At 45.0% G+C, this 19,834-nt stretch overlaps 1 protein-coding gene across 1 annotated transcript in view; it reads left to right on the plus strand.

Annotated features, from left to right (window-relative positions):
* The window catches only part of dok6 (docking protein 6), a 45,488-nt gene extending 25,698 nt beyond the window's left edge, over positions 1-19,790 (plus strand). Inside the window, exons 4-8 of the mRNA XM_042067281.1 lie at positions 3,965-4,084; positions 6,775-6,964; positions 7,918-8,056; positions 10,154-10,262; positions 17,895-19,790. Coding sequence (XP_041923215.1) covers positions 3,965-4,084; positions 6,775-6,964; positions 7,918-8,056; positions 10,154-10,262; positions 17,895-18,055 — 719 coding nt within the window. The 3' untranslated portion in view covers positions 18,056-19,790. The remainder of the gene's footprint in view (positions 1-3,964; positions 4,085-6,774; positions 6,965-7,917; positions 8,057-10,153; positions 10,263-17,894) is intronic.
* Positions 19,791-19,834: the final 44 nt, after the last annotated feature.

Below are 19,834 nucleotides of genomic sequence, written 5' to 3' on the forward strand. Positions count from 1 at the left end.
ATTCACTAATGTGGCTGAAATCCGCCACTGAACTCATGCCGAGCAGGGTCATGGATTCGTTAGCTGCCGGTTGGTATGAAAGAGTAATTAAACTATTTAATCTCATAACACTCTGACGAGGCCAGGCTAACGCTAAGCTGTTTAGACAAGGCTTATATTTGAGGCTGGCTGTGGGGGCATTATTTCCTCTGCCCCTTCCCCAGCCTCTCGGCATCAGAGAGGAGAGTCAACCCCCCCCCCTTCCCCAAGCATGAAGCTGATTTACTGGCTGTTGCCTTTACAGCTTGACCAGTCACAGCTTTGAGGTACAGCTGATCTGGCTTTATCCAGGAAGTGAATTTCGTTAAAGCAGATGTTGCTGTCAAGTAGAGTTGATAAGCTATGAACAAGCATAAATGATAAAAAATTGGGTATACTTGTACCATGATTTATGTAAGGCCTGCCACTGTACACTGTATGACTTCCAAACAAATACACAAGCCGATCTTCACAGTGTCTAACCTCTTGCGCTGTAGTATTTATTACTGTATGTTCCTTTCAAAGGCGTCACTCTCAGCAGACGTTGTTAGACGATCAGGTTGGACATTGTTTGTGTCATGATGCTAAATGTCACTCTTTACTGCTGAAACATCCAGCAAATCACTAAAGTGTCATCACCGGTAACTCATAAATGCCAATGTCTCTGTCATTGCCACTGTGCCTCTGAAAAGCCTGCTTTGCACTCTGCTCATCTACAGTTGGATTATAGACAGTACCAAACATCAGGCTCACCACAATGGGAGCAAGGCCTTCTCCTATGTTGCACCCAAACTGTGGAACTCACTCCCCTCACACATCCGCACTCTGGACTCCATCTCACAATAACTAAACGGCTCTTAAAACCCACCTCTTGCTCCTAGACCTTTTGAAATATCGCCTCTGGAACGTACGGCCGGAAACGGTGTTGTGTGGTCACATATTGTCAGATCTTCACGAAACTTTGTGATCTTTTTGACTTTCATGATCTTCAGACCAAGCCTCATAAAAAAGTTATGAAAAGGATTTTTGCTTTTCAAAGGCGTTCTCCTGACACAGCCAAACGAAATCAGCTGCCAAACAGGAAGTAGGTCATATCTAAGGAACGCTTTCACGTTTCAAAACCATACTTTGGTACATGGACTCGGGGCGCTATTGTGAAGACACACATAGAATCTCGTCCTTTTTGACCTCTGGGGGGCACTGCAGCTACCATTGAAGCATTTTAGGGTTTCAGACGTGAGTTTATGCACGTAACCTTTCACCTTTCACCTTGCACGTAACCTTGTTTTGCCCGATGTAAAACAAATGAGGTACTGTTGGAATCCTTGGATCAAGCAGAGTTCAACACAGCCTATTTCACTGACTGCACCCGTTGGTGAACCGCATCTGAGCAAGCACACTTTGCAGTTCCTCAGAAATATTTTTTCTAGTTATTCTTACACTCTATAACTTTGGTGCTCTGTACAGAAATATAACCTGCAGCTCCATGCGTCCCCACACTGCAGCTCCACACGTCCCCACACTGCAGCCCCACACACCCCCACACTGCACCCCCACACTGCAGCTCCACACTGCAGCCCCACACTGCACCCCCACACTGTACCCCCACACTGCAGCCCCACACACCCCCACACTGCAGCTCCACACTGCACCCCCACACTGCACCCCCACACTGCAGCTCCACACTGCAGCCCCACACACCCCCACACTGCAGCTCCACACACACCCACACTGCAGCCCCACACACCCCCACACTGCAGCCCCACACTGCACTCCCACACTGCAGCTCCACACTGCAGCCCCACACTGCACCCCCACACTGCAGCTCCACACTGCACCCCCACACTGCAGCTCCACACTGCAGCCCCACACACCCCCACACTGCACCCCCACACTGCAGCTCCACACACCCCCACACTGCAGCCCCACACTGCAGCTCCACACTGCAGCTCCACACACCCCCACACTGCAGCTCCACACTGCAGCTCCAAATGCAGCCCCACACTGCACCCCCACACTGCAGCTCCAAATGCAGCCCCACACTGCACCCCCACACTGCAGCTCCACACTGCAGCCCCACACTGCACCCCCACACTGCAGCTCCACACTGCACCCCCACACTGCAACCCCACACTGCAGCTCCACACTGCAGCCCCACACTGCAGCTCCACACACACCCACACTGCAGCCCCACACACCCCCACACTGCAGCCCCACACTGCACTCCCACACTGCAGCTCCACACTGCAGCCCCACACTGCACCCCCCACACTGCAGCTCCACACTGCACCCCCACACTGCAGCTCCACACTGCAGCCCCACACACCCCCACACTGCACCCCCACACTGCAGCTCCACACACCCCCACACTGCAGCCCCACACTGCAGCTCCACACTGCAGCTCCACACACCCCCACACTGCAGCTCCACACTGCAGCTCCAAATGCAGCCCCACACTGCACCCCCACACTGCAGCTCCAAATGCAGCCCCACACTGCACCCCCACACTGCAGCTCCACACGTCCCCACACTGCAGCTCCTTTTCACCATTTCATCTCTTTTCGATGAACAGGGTTCCCTTTTATCGTTATTTAGTTGAAAATTATGTTAAAGGAGTACCTACTGTAGTATGTTGGAAATTGATTCCAAGAGATTGATACCAATGATTAGAATTGTGTTATTACTTGTTGCTTAAGTATTACCTGCAGTATTTTTGGATAGGGGTCTATTTTGACAGGCCAGAGCATACTGTATTAGCTCTCACTCTTCACAAAACCATACCCTACTTTTTAATTATAGCCGTAATAAGAGTACTTGGCAATTCTTACAACAATTAATCGCTTTAATTGTTTTCACTCCCAGAGTTTTTGGCAGTTGTCCTCCCCACTCAATAAAAGGGTGCACACATCCCTCTATTTGGGTAATAGAATATCGATTGTGTAGGGTTTAGTTGGGCAGCTAACCCCCTCTGTTTGATGTTAGTGAAGCGTTGTCACGAGGTGACCGAGTGAATGTAAGACTCAGAAGAGAAGGATGAGGGTTTCAAGGTTCTGGGTCGACCAATCAACATGCATCAGCTGGTCCGTGTTCATAACCAGGTTGCCTCTTTTCATCAACACGTAGTCACTGATATGGATTTCTTATCCTCCCTTTGTCCTGTTACCTGTTCAACAGGGACCCCCAATCCCTATCTGCTCGCTCTCTCTTTTACCCCCTCTATCCCTCTCTCCATATATTCTATCCATTTTTTCTCTGTCCTTTTCTCCCTCTCTTTTTCATCTGTATCTGTGTTTCTCCTGTTAGTCATTCCTTTATGATTCCTCCTGTCTGCCTGTCTGTGTTTTGACTCGCCTGTCTGCCTGTCTGTCTGTCTGTTTATCTGCATCTCTCTCTCTGGAGTTCCTTTCTTTCATTCATTATTTAATTCACTTTAATTCTTTCAGTTCTGTATTTATAGTGTGTCTTTCTCTCTGTCCCTGAGTGTCAATCTCTTGTCGTTTTCTGTCCTTCCGTATCTTCTGTGGTTCCCTCGCTCTCGCCGCGCCATAGCATCTGATATCTCTGCTGTGTGGCGTTCGAGTCTCATTCATCCTTCAGTTTTCTCTCTGCATTCTTTCATGTCTGGTCTGTGTGTGTGTGTGTGTGTGTGTGTGTGTGTGTTTGTGTGTGTGTGTGTGTGAGAGAGAGAGTATGTGTAGAGTTTGTTTCTCTCTATCCCTTTTCATCTGATCTCTCTCTCTCTCTATCTCTCTCTCTTTCTCCCTCTCTGTATGAGTTTATGTATATGTGTGTTGTGTAAGTCTTTGTGTGTATTGTGTAGACACATTGTGTTTCTCTCCACCTATTCACATCTGATCTCTCTCCTTCTCTCTCCCTGTGTGTGTGTGTGTGTGTGTGTGTGTGTGTGTGTGTTTGTGTGTGTGTGTGTGTGTGTGTGTGTTGACAGAGTTGGAGGCTGAGGAGTGGTGTAAGCTACTGTGTGTGGAGTGCCTGAGCAGCAGGCTTAACGACATCAGCCTGGGAGAGCCGGACCTGCTAGCAGCGGGTGTACAGAGGGAGCAGAACGGTCAGTGGCCAATTACCCACTCTTTTTTGGGTCACTCCTTTGTGCATTTGTGTGTGTGTGTCTGTCTGTGTGTGAGTGAGTGAATGTGTTATGTTTGTGTGTGTGTGTGTGTGTGCGTGTGTGTGTGTATGTGTGTGTGTGTGAGTTACTGTTCTGGTGTGTGTGTGCTTGTGTGTGTGTGTGTGTGTAAGTTACTGTTCTGGTGTGTGTGTGTGTGTGTTTGTGTGTTTGTGTGTGTGTGTGTGTGTGTGTGTGTGCGTGTACATGTGCGTGTACATGTGTGTGTACTTGTGTTTGTGTGTGTGTATTAGTGTCTGTGTATTGCCACATCAGAAAATGAATCTATTACGCGCCCCAAGCATGTTTGTTAAACAACAGAACGCTGTGGGTCCGAGCGAGTGCGACACATTGCGGCGTGGTGCGAGTGCAGCGCGTTGCGGTGCGGTGTGGAGCGTTGCGGTGCGGTGTGGAGCGTTGCGGTGCGGTGTGGAGCGTTGCAGTGCGTGTGCTGTGCGCTGTGTGCTGTGCGCTGTGTGCTGTGCGCTGTGCGCTGCGCTGGCGTGTTTATGGATCGGAGGTCTGGGCCGCAGCTCCTCTCCTCCCCGGGCCTCTAATGAGCACTGCTGCGCCTCAGTGCATTCAACCCCTAATGAAGCTTGTCACCCAGATGGATGAGATTATGGGCCTCAAACAAAGTGAAATAAATGTGCTAGGTTGAGCAGAGACGGGGATACAAGACACCACGGTGTCAGAGAGGCCTGCCATCATCCTCATTATCATCCTCATCATCATCATCATCATCATCATCCTCCTCCTCCACCTCCACATCTTCATCTTCTTCATCATCATCATCATCATCACCATCCTCCACCTCCTCCTCATCATCATCATCATCATCATCATCATCATCATCATCCTCCACCTCCTCCACCATCATCATCATCATCATCATCATCATCATCATCATCCTCATCATCATTCTCATCATCATTATATCATCATCATCATCATTATTTCTCTGTTTTATTTTAATGACTAAATTCCTCATTCATCACTTTTCAGTGTACTGAAGAAGGCAGATGAAGTACAGAGTAGTTTCTATCTCAGAGTAGTTTCTGTCTCAGTGTAGTTTCTATCTACAGAGTGGTTTCTACCATTTGAACATGATCATGTCATTATTTCTGATCACAACCTGTTTTTTTTACATTGTAAATTAGCTAGTATTTAAAGGGACACCAGGCAAGCCTGATGCTTTTTCTCTACGAAACTCCCCCTTGCTCGGTCTGAAGCTCTTTTCCTTTTCTTTGCGTCTTCCGTCAAGGGTTTTCGCTGCTTCTTCGCCGGCTCTGCCATTATACACACGTTTGCAACAATCTCTAGCATTTCGTTAGCCTGCCTCTGTGCTGTAAACTGATCCTGCTTCGGTCGGCGGGAAGGATACACCGAACTTGCAAGTGGGATATTCTTCCTACAGGCAGTAGGGGCGGGCGAGAGAGCCTTCATTCGCCCTGTAATGAGTCATTTAACCATATACCGACTTACGAAGATGATTAATTAACACGAAAACGTTGCCTGGTGTCCCTTTAAACTGAAATTGACCCGAAGCAGTCTCTAATCACACGTGCATGATAAAACAAAACGTCCGGAACGTCTTTAAACAGCAGTGAAAATATTGACTCGTTTTCACGACAGTGGCCCATCCATGTGGCGTGTCTGGCAGTAAATCAGCTGGAGGTCATCGTTGTGATCGCGTCCCCCTGGTCTCCGTGTCGGGGGAATAGTATTTGCCTCCAAATCCCTCCCAGCAGGCTGGGATAATTAAATCACAGGCTCATTTCCACATTCCCAGAATAGCCACGTATTACCCAGCCACTTCCACCCCACCAAGACACATAGCTTATTTTGAAACATTGGAGATAATTAGGCACTATTAATTTTGATTATGAAGTGCATCCACAGTCTGAATCTCTAGTCTCTTTGCCGTAATTTGCACACACACACACACACACACACACACACACACACACACACACACACACACACACACACACATACACACACGCACACAAACACATACACGCTCTCAATCTTAACTCCATAGCAACTCCTCTGCTGACCTTCATACTTTTTTGCTTTTTATGGAATGTGTTGAGGTTAGAAGATAACGAATAGCAATAAATAAAAAACAAAAATGAGAGAGAGAAACAAGCAAAACTGTCCAAGGCTTGTTTCTTTTTTATGCCTACATATATCTGATGCCCCAGTGTCTGGCAAGGCCTATCTGTTATCATTTCATTCTGGCTAAGAAGGAACAATGTTTATGGTGTCATTTCTGGCATGATTCTAGACATATCCCCACACTATTTTTATGAGTTTGAAATATTGTCCTTGGGAAAAGGTGTCCTTATCAAGAAATTGTTGACCGCCTTTACCAGACATGCATAAAAAAAAACAAAAAAAAACAAATGCATTGATGCATCTCAAAAGCCAGTCCAGACATTGCTCTCAGAAATCCACAATGGATACCTAGAGTATTCATTTGTTGATGCAATGTAACAGTGAGTTGAGCAAAGCCTAACAAATTGACTGTTTTTCTTCTGATTGCGTGCTGTTGCGTGATTTCCTCATTTTGTGTGTGTGTGTGTGTGTGTGTGTGTGTGTGTGTGTGTGTGTGTGTGTGTGTTTTTCAGAGCGCTTTAATGTGTACCTGATGCCCACCCCAAACCTGGACATCTACGGAGAGTGCACCATGCAGATCACACACGAGAACATCTACCTGTGGGACATCCACAACGCGCGGGTCAAGCTGGTCATGTGGCCCCTCAGCTCGCTGCGGCGCTACGGGAGAGACTGCACGTGGTTCACCTTCGAGGCCGGGAGGTAGGCAGACAGGACCAATGCGGCTCCACGATCTTACTTCCTGTATGCTTCACAATTCACCTACATCAACACATGGGCAAATGGCCTGAAAATGAATACAGATGATATGTATTAAGGATGTACGTCAACTGTGTGGTTGATAAATGACAAGGATGTTTCCATTTGACATGCTCTGCCTTACAGTAATACGCTTTTTACTCACTTTACACTTCATGTTTAATGTAGTTATCGGTAATTATCTAACCTGATGATCTATGCTACCATAAATCAAACAAGATGCTGCATAAGGGGGGAATTTGCTAACCTGACTCTAGCCAGATGAATTTCGTTCTGCTTAGCTCCGCCTAGCTTCACTCACATCCATCTGGGACTTCTTCCATTGAGAGTGATTTCTGCAACCGACTTTATGGTTCAGCCAATCAGGACGCAGGGCGGGAGTTTCATAGATGTGACATAGCGTAGAAGCGATTGTGAGACTGTTATTAGCGTCATGGGTTGGCTTCGATGTGAGTGGTTGAAGTAGCGTCAATAGATGACGGACAAGTGGCTTATTCAATCATATGCAAGCATTTTTTGATTAGGCCCAGCCTTCCGAAGCAACACTTTAATGGATCGGTTCCAGATGGATGAGTGGAGCTAGGCGGAGCGAAATTCATCTGGCTAGGGTCAGGTTAGGAATTTGCTCTGATGCAAGGAAAGTGATCCCCATCGGAAAGCAGCCAAACTTGATTCACAAAGTAAATTTGGATCTGGTTATACCTGGCTACCAAATTCCCCCAAAATTACAGTAATAGAGAACAAATACCCACCCACCCCACCCACAAAATACCCACAAAAATGTGAATGCCTTTGAATGTTTTTCTTTGGATCATTTTCACACACCATTTCCTGAGCGTCATTACCCTTGTTTCTGCACCTGTTCGAGTGAGAACCCTCTCTGTTTTTGGTTTTAGGATGTGCGACACGGGTGAGGGGCTGTTCACGTTCCAAACACGCGAGGGCGAGATGATCTACCAGCGCGTCCACTCCGCTACGCTGTCCATTGCTGAGCAGCACGAGCGTATGCTGATGGAGATGGAGAAGAACTCACAGGTGACTCTCAAATCACCCTCACCCTTCAAACACAGTATACCAGCTCCCTTATATTCTAAGCTAAACAACAATGAATGGAAACTTCATAGGAAGTTCATCAGTCTTACTTCATGTAATTTAGTATTCCATCAACACAGATGACTGACCGCTGTTCCTTGCTAGGTCTGAACTAATGCAAGCTCAAGCTGTCATGTGGAGACTCTAATGTCTCATGTCATCCTTTATGCTCCAAAAATATTTGGTGGCAGTATGATTCCAAACTTGGGTAACACTCCATAATAAGGTGCCATAATAAATAGCAAACTAGTAATGACCTAACCCTTTGTTAATATTTGTTAATTGTTACTAAAATATCTATTTGCCACAAGTTAATAGTTTTTTCATCATTAATTAAATATTAGTTGTTTGCATAAAATCTGTATGTTAATGTTTTAACAAATCTATTAACTAATATTGTATTAATATTTGTTAATAGTTAACTAAATGTCTTTTTGACACTAATTAACAGTTATTTCTTACATCATTTAAATGTTAAATGTTTATTTACAAACTATATATGCTAATATAAAAGTTAATGACATATTATTTTTTATCTAGCTTTTCTGATTAGCTTTGTGGAGAATTTATGGTTTATGGCTTTATGGTCTTGTGGGGTGTATAAGGCACCCTACTGCCAGTGGTTGGTTGTGTGAGAGTTTGCGCACCTCTTCTTCCACTTCATCCTTATTGGATTGGATTGGATCGAAACTACTTCTTTTTATTTTGCTTGTGCAGATGCTGTTTTATGTATGCCAGTGCCTGAAGGCATGTTTTGTTTGAACTTTTCCTAAAGGAATAAATGTGATAAGCCAGTTTTGGTCTCCCTTCACTGTCTGACTAATAGTTATATATTACTAATATATTAATAAAGCTTAACCAACTTTATTATAAGGGTCCCCCATACTGATAGTTATATATTACTAATATATTAATTAAGCTTAACAAACTTTATTATAAGGGGCCCCACACTGATAGCTATATACTACTAATATATTAATTAAGCTTAACCAACTTTATTATAAGGGTCCCCCATACTGATAGTTATATATCACTAATATATTAATTAAGCTTAACCAACTTTATTGCAAGCAGTTCCAGCGCCGACAAGAGTGGCAGCATGTCAAAGTAGCTCCGTGTTTTTTTCTTGAATTTCCCCTTGGGGATCAATAAAGTATCTATCTATATATCTATCTTTCTATCTATCTATTGTAAGGGTCCTATGGGGAGTGGTTCATATTGGGATAGGCAGAAGCACAGTTTAATAACAATTAGTTAAATAATAATAAGTCATTAACTTTTCTATTAACATATAGTTTGTAAATAAACATTTAACATTTAAATGATGTATGAAATAACTGTTAATTAGTGGCAAAAATACATTTAGTTAACTATTAACACATATTAATACAATATTAGTTAATATATTTGCTAAAACATTAACATACAGATTTTATGCAAACATCTAATATTTAATTAATGATGAAAAAACTATTAACTTGTGCCAAATAGATATGTTAGTAACAATTAACACATATTAACAAAGGGTTAGGTAATTACTAGTTTGCTATTTATTATGGCACCTTATTATGGAGTGTTACCCAAACTTGTAACAATGTATAGTCTATATTGATGAAATGTAGAAATTCATAGATATAGGGAAATCTTAGTGGTAGTGATAAGACCTGACATTCCTCAACATCTACTGTATGCTTTCCCTTTAAGGTGCTTATAAAACATGAAGAAAGTTGCTTTTAGAAGAACATGAAAATTCCAGAATTTTCTATGCTCAAGCTCTATGAGTCAATGCCTTGGAGCGCTGCCTTTGAATCTGTAGCTTCCCTATGTGATTTGCAGCACTTACTATTGCCCAAAGCACAGTAACATAATGGTGGGCCTGCCTATCTGTTGTACTGATGGATTGTGCTGCTAATGGAGGCGCTTTGGTGTGCAGCGAAACTCATTGCCTGAAACACTGGTGAATGTTCAAGTGGCAACGCTTAGCAATGGTATGAGTGAAGATGTAATTGACCAGCGGTAATGATTTTGTTTCTTCTCCAGACGCTCTCGAATGAGGCCTCATTAACAAAGTCAATATCCTTACCACGGAGTGTCTACTGGCAACACATCATACGTCAGAACAGCGTCGGAGATATCTACAGTTGTCAAGGTAAGCTATATGTAGCAATTAGCAGACTGTGAGGCGCAGACACGGAATGGGTTATAAAAAGATGTGCTGTGTATAGAAGGATAAAAAGGTTACTTTGACATTTTTACCGCACTAGACTGAAATCAAATGAGTCCTATTTTGTGTTTCTGCTTTGTTCAGTCATACATAACTGTCACAATAGTATCTTATCATTCACAATGTTCCTGCATACATTTTACATGATGGAAATGGCTCATTCCAACTCTCCAGACAACCTGAGGAGTTGACAGAAGAGGCGCTTGAAACATATGCTCTCCTGACTGTTCTCATTGGACAACTTGCACGTGTTCTATGCAGAACCGTCAACGGGGATACAGTATATATCTCTAATAGCAGTTGACTCTGGAACAGATCCTCAATCCATACCAGAGGCCCACAGGTTTCTGTACAAGAAACAAGCTGACGCGGCTTTTGTTGGTTGTTGTTCTGGAGGCGCAGCCTTGTGCTTGTAGTAGTTGCCCCCTCCGTGTACAGTACAACAGCGGCTCATTTGTTTTCTCACAGCCCTTCTGTTTCTGACACTGTTTCCCCGGGGAGCAGGCGAGTCGTGGGCTGGGTTGGGGGTGGAGGGTGGAGGATGTTCCGTCACACAGGTAGCAGAGGGCCGCTGGTGGCCTCATCTCGCCCCGCAGCCGGGAGCAGGGACACCTGCGGAGGAGGGAAAAGGCCCGGGGCCAGCTGTCCACTAGCCCTGCTGCCGCTGCTGGGGGATTACGTTCTTTTAGCTGATTGAGCTGTTAGCATGGGACAGCATGGGACAGCATGGGCTTGCTCTCTCTCTCTCTCCTCTCTGTCTCTTCTTTTGCTCCCTCCGTTATCTCTCTCTTGCTCTCTTTGCCCCTCTCCGGGACTTTTGTCTTTCTCTTTTCTCTCTCCCTCTGTCGTCTTTAGCTCTCTCTTTCTCTCTTTCACTGTCCCTCCCTCCTTTCCTCTGTGTCCCTGCCGTAGCTTGGGTTTTTGCTTTGGTAGTGCATTTGCTTTGGTAGTAATCTCCTAATCTAAGGATTAAGCGCTTTGGGAGGTTTTCTGCAATAAAGCAATTTCCGTGATGGAGAAATTGAATAAATACCCATAACACAAGAGATGTCTCCCCCCCCCCCCCCCCTCTCTCTCTCTCTCTAGCGCTCTGTCTTTCTGAGGTACAGTCACATTGTGTTTTCCCTAATTAAGTATTGCATTTTGGATGAGTTGTCAGGTAGACAAAGAAAAAAAAAAAGCTCTTTGTCTTGCATAGCAATTATTTCCTCAAAGCCTTTGAAGAAATTGTCTCGTCTATCATCTTAATCACAAAAAAGCTAATTATTGCCTTTGAAAGTCTGAAACGTGTTCAAAGAGCATCTTATGTACACCAAGCTTTGATATCACCACGTGTTGTTTATCTGCAATTTGGATATATTTTGGGTTGATTAAATTGGTTAGCGTGTGTGATATCAGCCAGCACTGTAGGGATTGCCCCTTTAAGTTGTTTGTTTATGTGTGTGTGTGTGTTTGTGTATTGCATGGTGGTGTGTGTGTGTATGGGGGGGTAAAACCAGGGTCTCATTTATCATGATGGCATTCCTATTGTTGTTCTCAGAGATGTTGCGAAGTGATGTAGGGAGCATTCGTCCATCTCACGTATTTGCCTCCGAAACACAAATTCAGCAGAACGTTGCTGTTGTGGGGGCCCTTTTTTCCAATGAATAAATTGAATGTGTGGCCATGACTGAGGATGCTCTGGATGACGACGTGTGCGCGCGTGTGTGTGGAGGAGTGCTATACTGATGCTGATATCCTGACAGCAGTGGACTGGACATATATACCAGATCTGGGCCAGATAAGAGCCAGATCAGTGTTCACTAAAAGTGACCGTGTATGTTAGGTTAATGCCAGTAATATACTTCTGTGAAATGGCATAGTTTGCATATTGTGCTTTAACACTGCTGGATAACCTCATCCTCCTGACTCCAGTAGCTCAGTGGGGTATACTACGAAGCACGTTAGACATATCTAGGCTATGTAGACATATCGAGGCTTGACAAAGCCTTGACTCAGGGGTATACGTTAATTGATACTACGATAGCAGTTATGTGATATATTTGTCAAACTAGGCTTTCAGCTCAGATCTGTGCGCGTTCTCGGTGTTGGGATGACGTTGGCCAATCGTGAAACGTGGAGACGCACAAGACCGCCTCTATTTAAAAACAATTACTTCCGCATTCATGAACGATAGCTTAATCTACACTGCGGCCATTTTTTGTGTCTAACCAATAACATCAAATAAATCAATTGTCATCAGTTGTTGTATGGTATACACGTCCATAGTGGGATATTTGCACGCACCGCCCTATTAAAGCGCATTCGAGATCCAAAATGTTAGTAGAGGCGGAGCTCCACCTGTAAGATATATGACAGAATCCTACACGTGAGAACTTCGTTTTTAAGACAATTGATTGGTCAGCAGGCGGTAGATTACACGATTTGAGCTATAACTTAGCACATAACCTCCTCCCGACCAGGTTTGGTTGACAGCAAAAGATAGCATGGTGATATAGCGACACTAAAACAGATCCACTTTCGTGTCACAGCATACCCTGGCTTTGAGCGCAACATACCTCGCTAACCCACTAATCGAGATTCGTAATACACCCCACAGGTCTCATAGCAGTATACACTGTGAGCTAGCTAAGGTGCAGAAATGTCAGGTTATCACCACCAGTCTCACTCTCACCCTCTGTGCTTTATACAGTCTATGGGTTTTCTTTCAAAAGAAAATGACCCTCACTGCCTAATGCAGAATATGGATCGTATTGGCCCCAATTCAGGTGAGGAATGGAACCTTTGCACCTAACTTCCTCCCTCTGCCCTACTTGATTGTACACAAGATGAATTTGCAATCAACATGCTCAATTTCCTGAGTCATGGTACGTTTAAGACTAAATGCCCCCTGGTCCCAAGGTGTAATTAAGGGGAGCCCACTGGATGCTGTTCAGCCGGGAGCTGGAGCTACGCTGCAGTGCTATTTGTTTATTTTTCATTTAGCTAATCATCAAACTGTGAAAACACTCCTTTTTTTTTATTTGCACCAGCAACCAAAACACAGGAGTTTTAATTACAGAGCAGACACGCTGGGTGGCTGTCCGCTTGAGTGTGTTTTGGGGTGTGGGCTTCACCAGGTCCCGGAGTGGAGATGGACCCACAGTAGAACCCCCGCCCCCCCCCCCCCCCCCCACCCCACCCCACCCCACCTTACTCAGAATCACCCCAGCGGATGACAGCTTCTCCATCAAGCCTCCCCCGTGTCATCAACAACATCCTCTTGCTCACGTAGAGCGCTGTGGGCAGCTCGTTTTGTGCTGGTATGCCCAGGGGGGACGCTTTACCTTCTGTTAAACTCTCCGGCTTCAAAAAAAAAAAAAAAAAGATTGCAGGAAAAACTTATTTTTAGCAGGCTCGCTCTCTCACACCCTCACTGTTAATTATTGAGCGCATGTGTAGTTAACTGTGGAGAATAGCGGACGATACAGCCGTGGCTCAGCGCAAGCCGCGTGAGACCGTACGAGTTCAAAGCTAAGCCGTGGAAAAGCTTCCTCCTCGTCCGCCATGTCATATGATTCACCACTGCACCACCACCTCACACAAGCACCGGATGAATCACATCTCCAACAGTGCGGCAGTTTGTACGACACAGTGTTGCATTCCCCCTATGAACAGTTTGACTGTTGACTGTGTAAGTGACGGACTTGTAGAAGGATGTAGGGTATCTTCAGTGGTGCAGTACAACTGCAGCAAACATTGGTTTGGCATGCCATTTTGTCATTTTGTTAATAAGCTGTCCAAGAGACAGGGAGTGTCTTAGGGTGGAGATGGAGCTTGTTATCTTCAGAAGGGTCTGTTGAGGCCTGATTGACTAGATTGGTCCCAGGTGTGTCATTCGTAGCACCTGTTCCCAGTCTCCTGTGGTTTGATCAGAGAAAAATAGAGAGTGTGCGTGTGCGAGTGTGTGTGTGTGAGTGTATGTGCGTGGAGTGGGGGTTGTCGCTTATGACAACCTGTTTCTGTGACAGATGAATGAACAAAAGGGGAAAAAAACAAAGCAGGAAAGGAGAAAAGAAAGCAATGTGGAATAAAAGAAAGAAAAGGGTGAAAGTCGGGTATCCTCGAGCCAGTGCTGTTGACAAGTTGAACTTATTGCGGCAGACAGTGGATTTTTCTTTTCTGTTTCGCTGGCAAAACTCAACCTCAGCTCGGGCTTGACATTTTCAGCAAATCGTTGGCTACTCAAAGGCAAACGGAAGCCTGCAAATTAAAGGCAGCACATCAGATTTATTGTAATGCGTTTTTAGAAATAGATTGTTCTGCTCATTTCCCTCTCTCCAGAATAGCAGCTTCGACTGGAGACCATCCGGCCCTGATGTGGCCCTGGGTCGCCCCAGGCAACCCAAGTCAGATGAGAGCCACATCTCCTCCAGGGTCCACTGCTGCTACTATGGTCATTTTCAGTTTCAAATGGACTGTCAGATATGCTTGGACTTTTATGTTGGCATTGAAAATAAGCAACAAGCCTGAGCAGAGGCCCTAAACGATGATGGGTTCTTTATTTTTTATAGAAATATGACACCAATCTCTTACTGGTATGTGGGTCTTATATTCCAGTGAGAGAGAGAGGAGGAGGAAGAGAGAGAGAGAGAGAAAATGTCTTCAGTGCTTTGTTCAATGGAAGGATTGCTGATGCAGAGAAATAAGTGCACTTTAAAGTTAGCAGGAAAAAAAGTCCCCACACTCTGCTCTCAAATGGATCAATTACAGGCTGTTATATCGAAAAGGAAAAGTACAAGGATACCACTTTTATTCCAACTGCAAAGTTTGAAAAGTAATTGTGTGCAGTTGCTGTAGGGGTGAGGTGTTATTTAGTGAAGTATTCAACAGTCTTTTTAGCATTAGCAATTCTAATGGAGTCTGCATCAGCCCTGTCTCATTTAGATCCCGTGGGTGATGGGGGGGGGGGGGGGGGGGGTATTACGTAGGGATAGTGATGAACGGCACGGTGGAACCGGGCGAAGGTCGATCCGGTGGCTAACGGCAGTAAAGTATGCGAGCGAGCGAACGAGAAGGGAGGGGGGGTGGGACTGTAGAGGCAGTGGAACGCTAACATCTGCCCACCTACTCGACTTACCTACCAGCCACCGCTCATGAATCATCTGAGGGTGGAGTGAGTTGTGTTGCTCCACCAGTTGCCCTGAACCACACACACACAAACACTCTCACACACGCTTCTTTCTTTACGCACTCCACTTCAAATGGCTTCCCACCACCATAATTCAGCAGCATCTGTTCCACCAGGTAGAATGACGCAACCGTCCCCTATAATGACAAAGCAATGACACATCCCTCATCTTCCTGCACACACCCCACCCCACCCCCACCTCCCCCCTCTTCCCGGCCGGTGATGGAGTTCAGGAGAGCCCCAGGGGGAGTGAGATGATGCAGGGGCCTCAGGCTGCAGGCACTCCAGCGCCACAGAAGCTCCCTTGCCCAACAAATGTGCTTGTTTACTGCCTGCTCCAATCGCCCAATTTATTGTGGGTTTTTTTTTTTTCACAATGAAACTCAAACACCTGGAACATTAAAATGGCAGCTCATTTTTCCCCCAGACAATATATATAAAAAATATATACAGTATATACTGATTAGATTGTGCTATGTGTGGTTCAGATTAGATTACATAGCACTTCAGCCATTTCAGACCAAAACCAACAGACAGAGAGAGAGCAATAGAACAGTCAGGCCTGTTGAAATTGTTTGCTGTTAGTAATGTTGCTCTGCTTGTGGCACATAATTTGGCATCAGGGAGAAGTGCCTTCTAGAACAGTCTCATTGTTTGTGTTGTCACGGCACTGCCGTGTGCACTGAGAGTGACTGGAGTCACTCCACCGGTTGCTTGTAATTGACTGTTAAGCCCTTGTGATGGTGAACGTGAGTGTGCTGTAGGCCTACCCCCTGCCTCCCTCCCTCCCACCCCTGTCTGAGTTGTGTCCTAATTAATATTATGATAATAGATTTCTTAATGGGCTCTTTTGGAATGGACCAGATGAGACTCTGGCTCTTCCGTGCCCTCTGGCAGTTTCTCTCTTTGTGTGTGTGTGTGTGTGTATATGTGTATTGAAGGTGTGAGTTTGGGTCAGCTATGTAGGCGTGTGTTTGTGTGTATTTATGTGTGTGTGTGTGTGTGTGTGTGTGTGACTGGGACACGCTGTGTTGAGGGTGTGAGTAGCCCCTGGCTCCTGCTCCCTTTTCCACCCACCACTAGCAGTCAACCAGCCGGCCAGTCAGGCGTCCCGTCCAGCCCGCTAATCAGCTCGCCAGGCTGGCCCGTCCACCACCGGCCACCTGGGCCGGCCCGCCTCAGTCGCCAGGGCTGCAGCTTGACAGCGATTTCCAAGGTGACTGGAGCACGTTCTGTGGCCAGGAGCCCTGGCAAACTACAACTCAACCCACTCCGCCCCCCTGCCCTAGCCTACGGTGGCCTGCTTGGCTCATGCTGGGAAGTCTCGGGGCTTGCATACATTTCCTGAGCATGAGTGATGAGCACAAGGCATGCATGGCTCAGAATAGACTGTCCTCCACCATGACCAGCTCTGATCATAGGCCGGTGGCCAGTGTTAGTGGACGGAAGCTGTGCAGGTAGGATGGAGGACTGTAGGAGAGAAACACGCAAACTCTGACCGTGGTCACACCTTGCTGGACTCCTGTGTGGCAGAGTGCGCTGTTAATAACTGCAATTTCCAGTTTGGCCTATGCTTTTACACACAACACACATACACACACACACGTGTGTTATACAGGCTACACAAACACATGCCGAGTAACACATACACACACACACACACACATGCACAGTCGTGCGCGCACACACACACACACACATAGTGACAAACTATGTGTTTGCATGTAGGAGTGGTGCAGTCTTATTTATATATAGTGTGTGTGTGTCTGTGTGTGTCTCTCTCTCTCTCTCTCTCTGTGTATTGCTCTGCTTTTGTGTGCTTTGCAATTACCAATGAAGGTATCCTCGCCTCACCTCTGTGTTTTTTTGCGCTCTCCCTTTCATCTATAATTAATTAGAGGCGTCCAGTAGCTCCCAGCCCAGGTATCCATCTCCCTCTGCAGCTAAGCAGCCACTGCATTAGGGACCCATCAAATTGGGTTATTAATTTGAATCAAGCAAGTGAAATGCAAACTAATGGGTATTAATCAATGCTGACATGAACACTCTCTACAATTAATGTTAACAGCAGCAAGGCAGTGTTGCTCATGATTTTTATGTGGACACAGTCTTAGGAATATGAAGTTAGAATAAATGTGGCAAAAGCCAGTAGGATTTCAAGTGTTCAAGGAGGAATTCCCTTAAAAATGAAATATTTTAAGATGGGCTTTAAACTGAAGCCTTGAGTGGTCCCTGGCTATTTGCTTCTTAGCTCTTTAGCTGCCACAGTAAAATAGAATGTAATAGATGGTACTAATCTCTTTCCCTTTCTGCCCTGGGGGTAAAATATGAACAAGATGAATGTTAACGATGCTAATTACGGCCTTCTCTTCTGCCTCTTTTGACAGGGAGCAGCCTGACGCTGACGCTGATTCCTCGGGCGCAGACGTTCCCAAGTTTCCTGTCTGAGCAAAAAGAGGACGCGTCATGCTCGTCCCCAAACCAAGAGCAAGCTCTGTCGCCCTCTAGTGACTATGAAACAGACTACAGCACAGCACCTCTGCAATGACGAGCACTACATAGATATCCCTATCAAGCCAAAACGAGACATTCCTTCGTTTTAGCGACCCTCTAGGGACACATATAAGATTCTACGATATAAAAACATATAATGTATATTAAATACATTATATTTTAATGTATTTAAAATGATAACAGTGATTTGTAGAGCAGTTAATATAATGACGAAAGGAGTATCCTTTTGTAGGCTACCTGTTGTAAAACAACAGTAGGGTGGAAGTTGCACCAAAAACTTTTTTCCTCTTGTAGATTTAAATACAGATTTATTTTTCTGCAATTATATGTTGACAACATAGTAACATCTTTTTCTTCTTGTTCATTTGTAAGTCACCATGTCCAGTTGACGTAGCCTACCATATGTCTTGATGTCAGGTTTTGTCTTGAGTTTGTTTTTCTCTCTCCCATGAATATTGATAAATATAGTTCCATTGCAGTTTGGCAACCTCATATATACCCATGACATGCCCTATGATAGTTTTGTGTTTGTCGGCATTCACACCATCTTTGAGCGGATATTTTTGTTTTAAAAAATTGACATGTATGTGGGGGACGGTCAGATTGTCATTATCCACTTCTGTCTCCCTACACGGCTACTCACCTATGAACTGCTGTATGAAGTGCCTTCTGATATCCAGGGAGGAGGGTTGTTGGTCAAAAATGTCAGATTAGAAAAAGCCTCTTGTAGCTTACTGAGTGTATTTCCATTGTAATAATGACTCTAGATGCCTCTGCCATTTTATTGAAGAGCAGGGATGACAAAGAGCAGACAAGAGAAGACGTAAAGGTGTCTCTGCTGAGTCTGAGCTGTCGGAAGCTCTTTGAAAATGCGGAGGCAGCGGGAAATTAATGAGCCTGACACCGGCTTCTTTACCTACAAAGACAATCAGGCCAAACAAACACACACTTGTGACTCACAGGGGAGTCGTGCTGTCACCCTGCGTAACTGTTTCGGATGGGAAAACTTCACTCGTCCGGCTTGACCCAAATAACTGCCGACACGAAAAACGGATCTGTGCCAGTTCAGGCCCGCATCTGTGAGCCACTGTCAGGTGTGTGTGTGTGTGTGTGTGTGTGTGTGTGTGTGTGTGTGAGAGAGTGTGTGTATTTTTGGTGTTGTGTCCTTGTAGGGAAAAGACCAAGGGGAAGTCATTAAGATACCATGGCAACCAGGAGTTCTGCATGACTAGGCTGGGTGTCCAGGCTGGCTTAAGAGCAGTGTGGAGGATACAGCCATCAACCTCTTAAAGCAGAAATGAAAATGTTATGCTGTGACCTTAATTATGGTTGTTAGCCCCACCTCCCCCAAACCCCTCTGTCTCTCTACTGCAAACTGGAACATTTCTACATCCTGAAGATTCCCTGTGGGATTTTTAAAAGAGCAGCCCTGGCCAGAGGTGTAGCCTACTTGGTCTGTGGTGTAAAAATTGCTTTGTGTTTGTTGCAACAATTAAATTCAAAATCGATGTGGGGAAAAAGACAAGTAGGTATGCCTATTAAAAATGGCTAACAGTATCTCATACTGTCTAAAATGTGTTCAATTATAATTATTTATCATATACAAAAAGTTTATTTTTGGAAGAACAAAAAGTTATTGATGCCATATAGTATGATACACTGACCATGTTTTTGTTGTGTACCTGCCGTGTATTTTGTGTTTTTTTGTGTCATATTGTAATTCTGTTCCAACACGAGTGTTTGCTGCTCTTAGGGGTTGAATAAATGACATGTGGATTATATACATATGTATGCAATTCTGTTCATTATATAG

The sequence above is a fragment of the Alosa sapidissima genome, chromosome 17 (assembly GCF_018492685.1).
Source record: "Alosa sapidissima isolate fAloSap1 chromosome 17, fAloSap1.pri, whole genome shotgun sequence".
NCBI lineage: Eukaryota > Metazoa > Chordata > Actinopteri > Clupeiformes > Clupeidae > Alosa > Alosa sapidissima.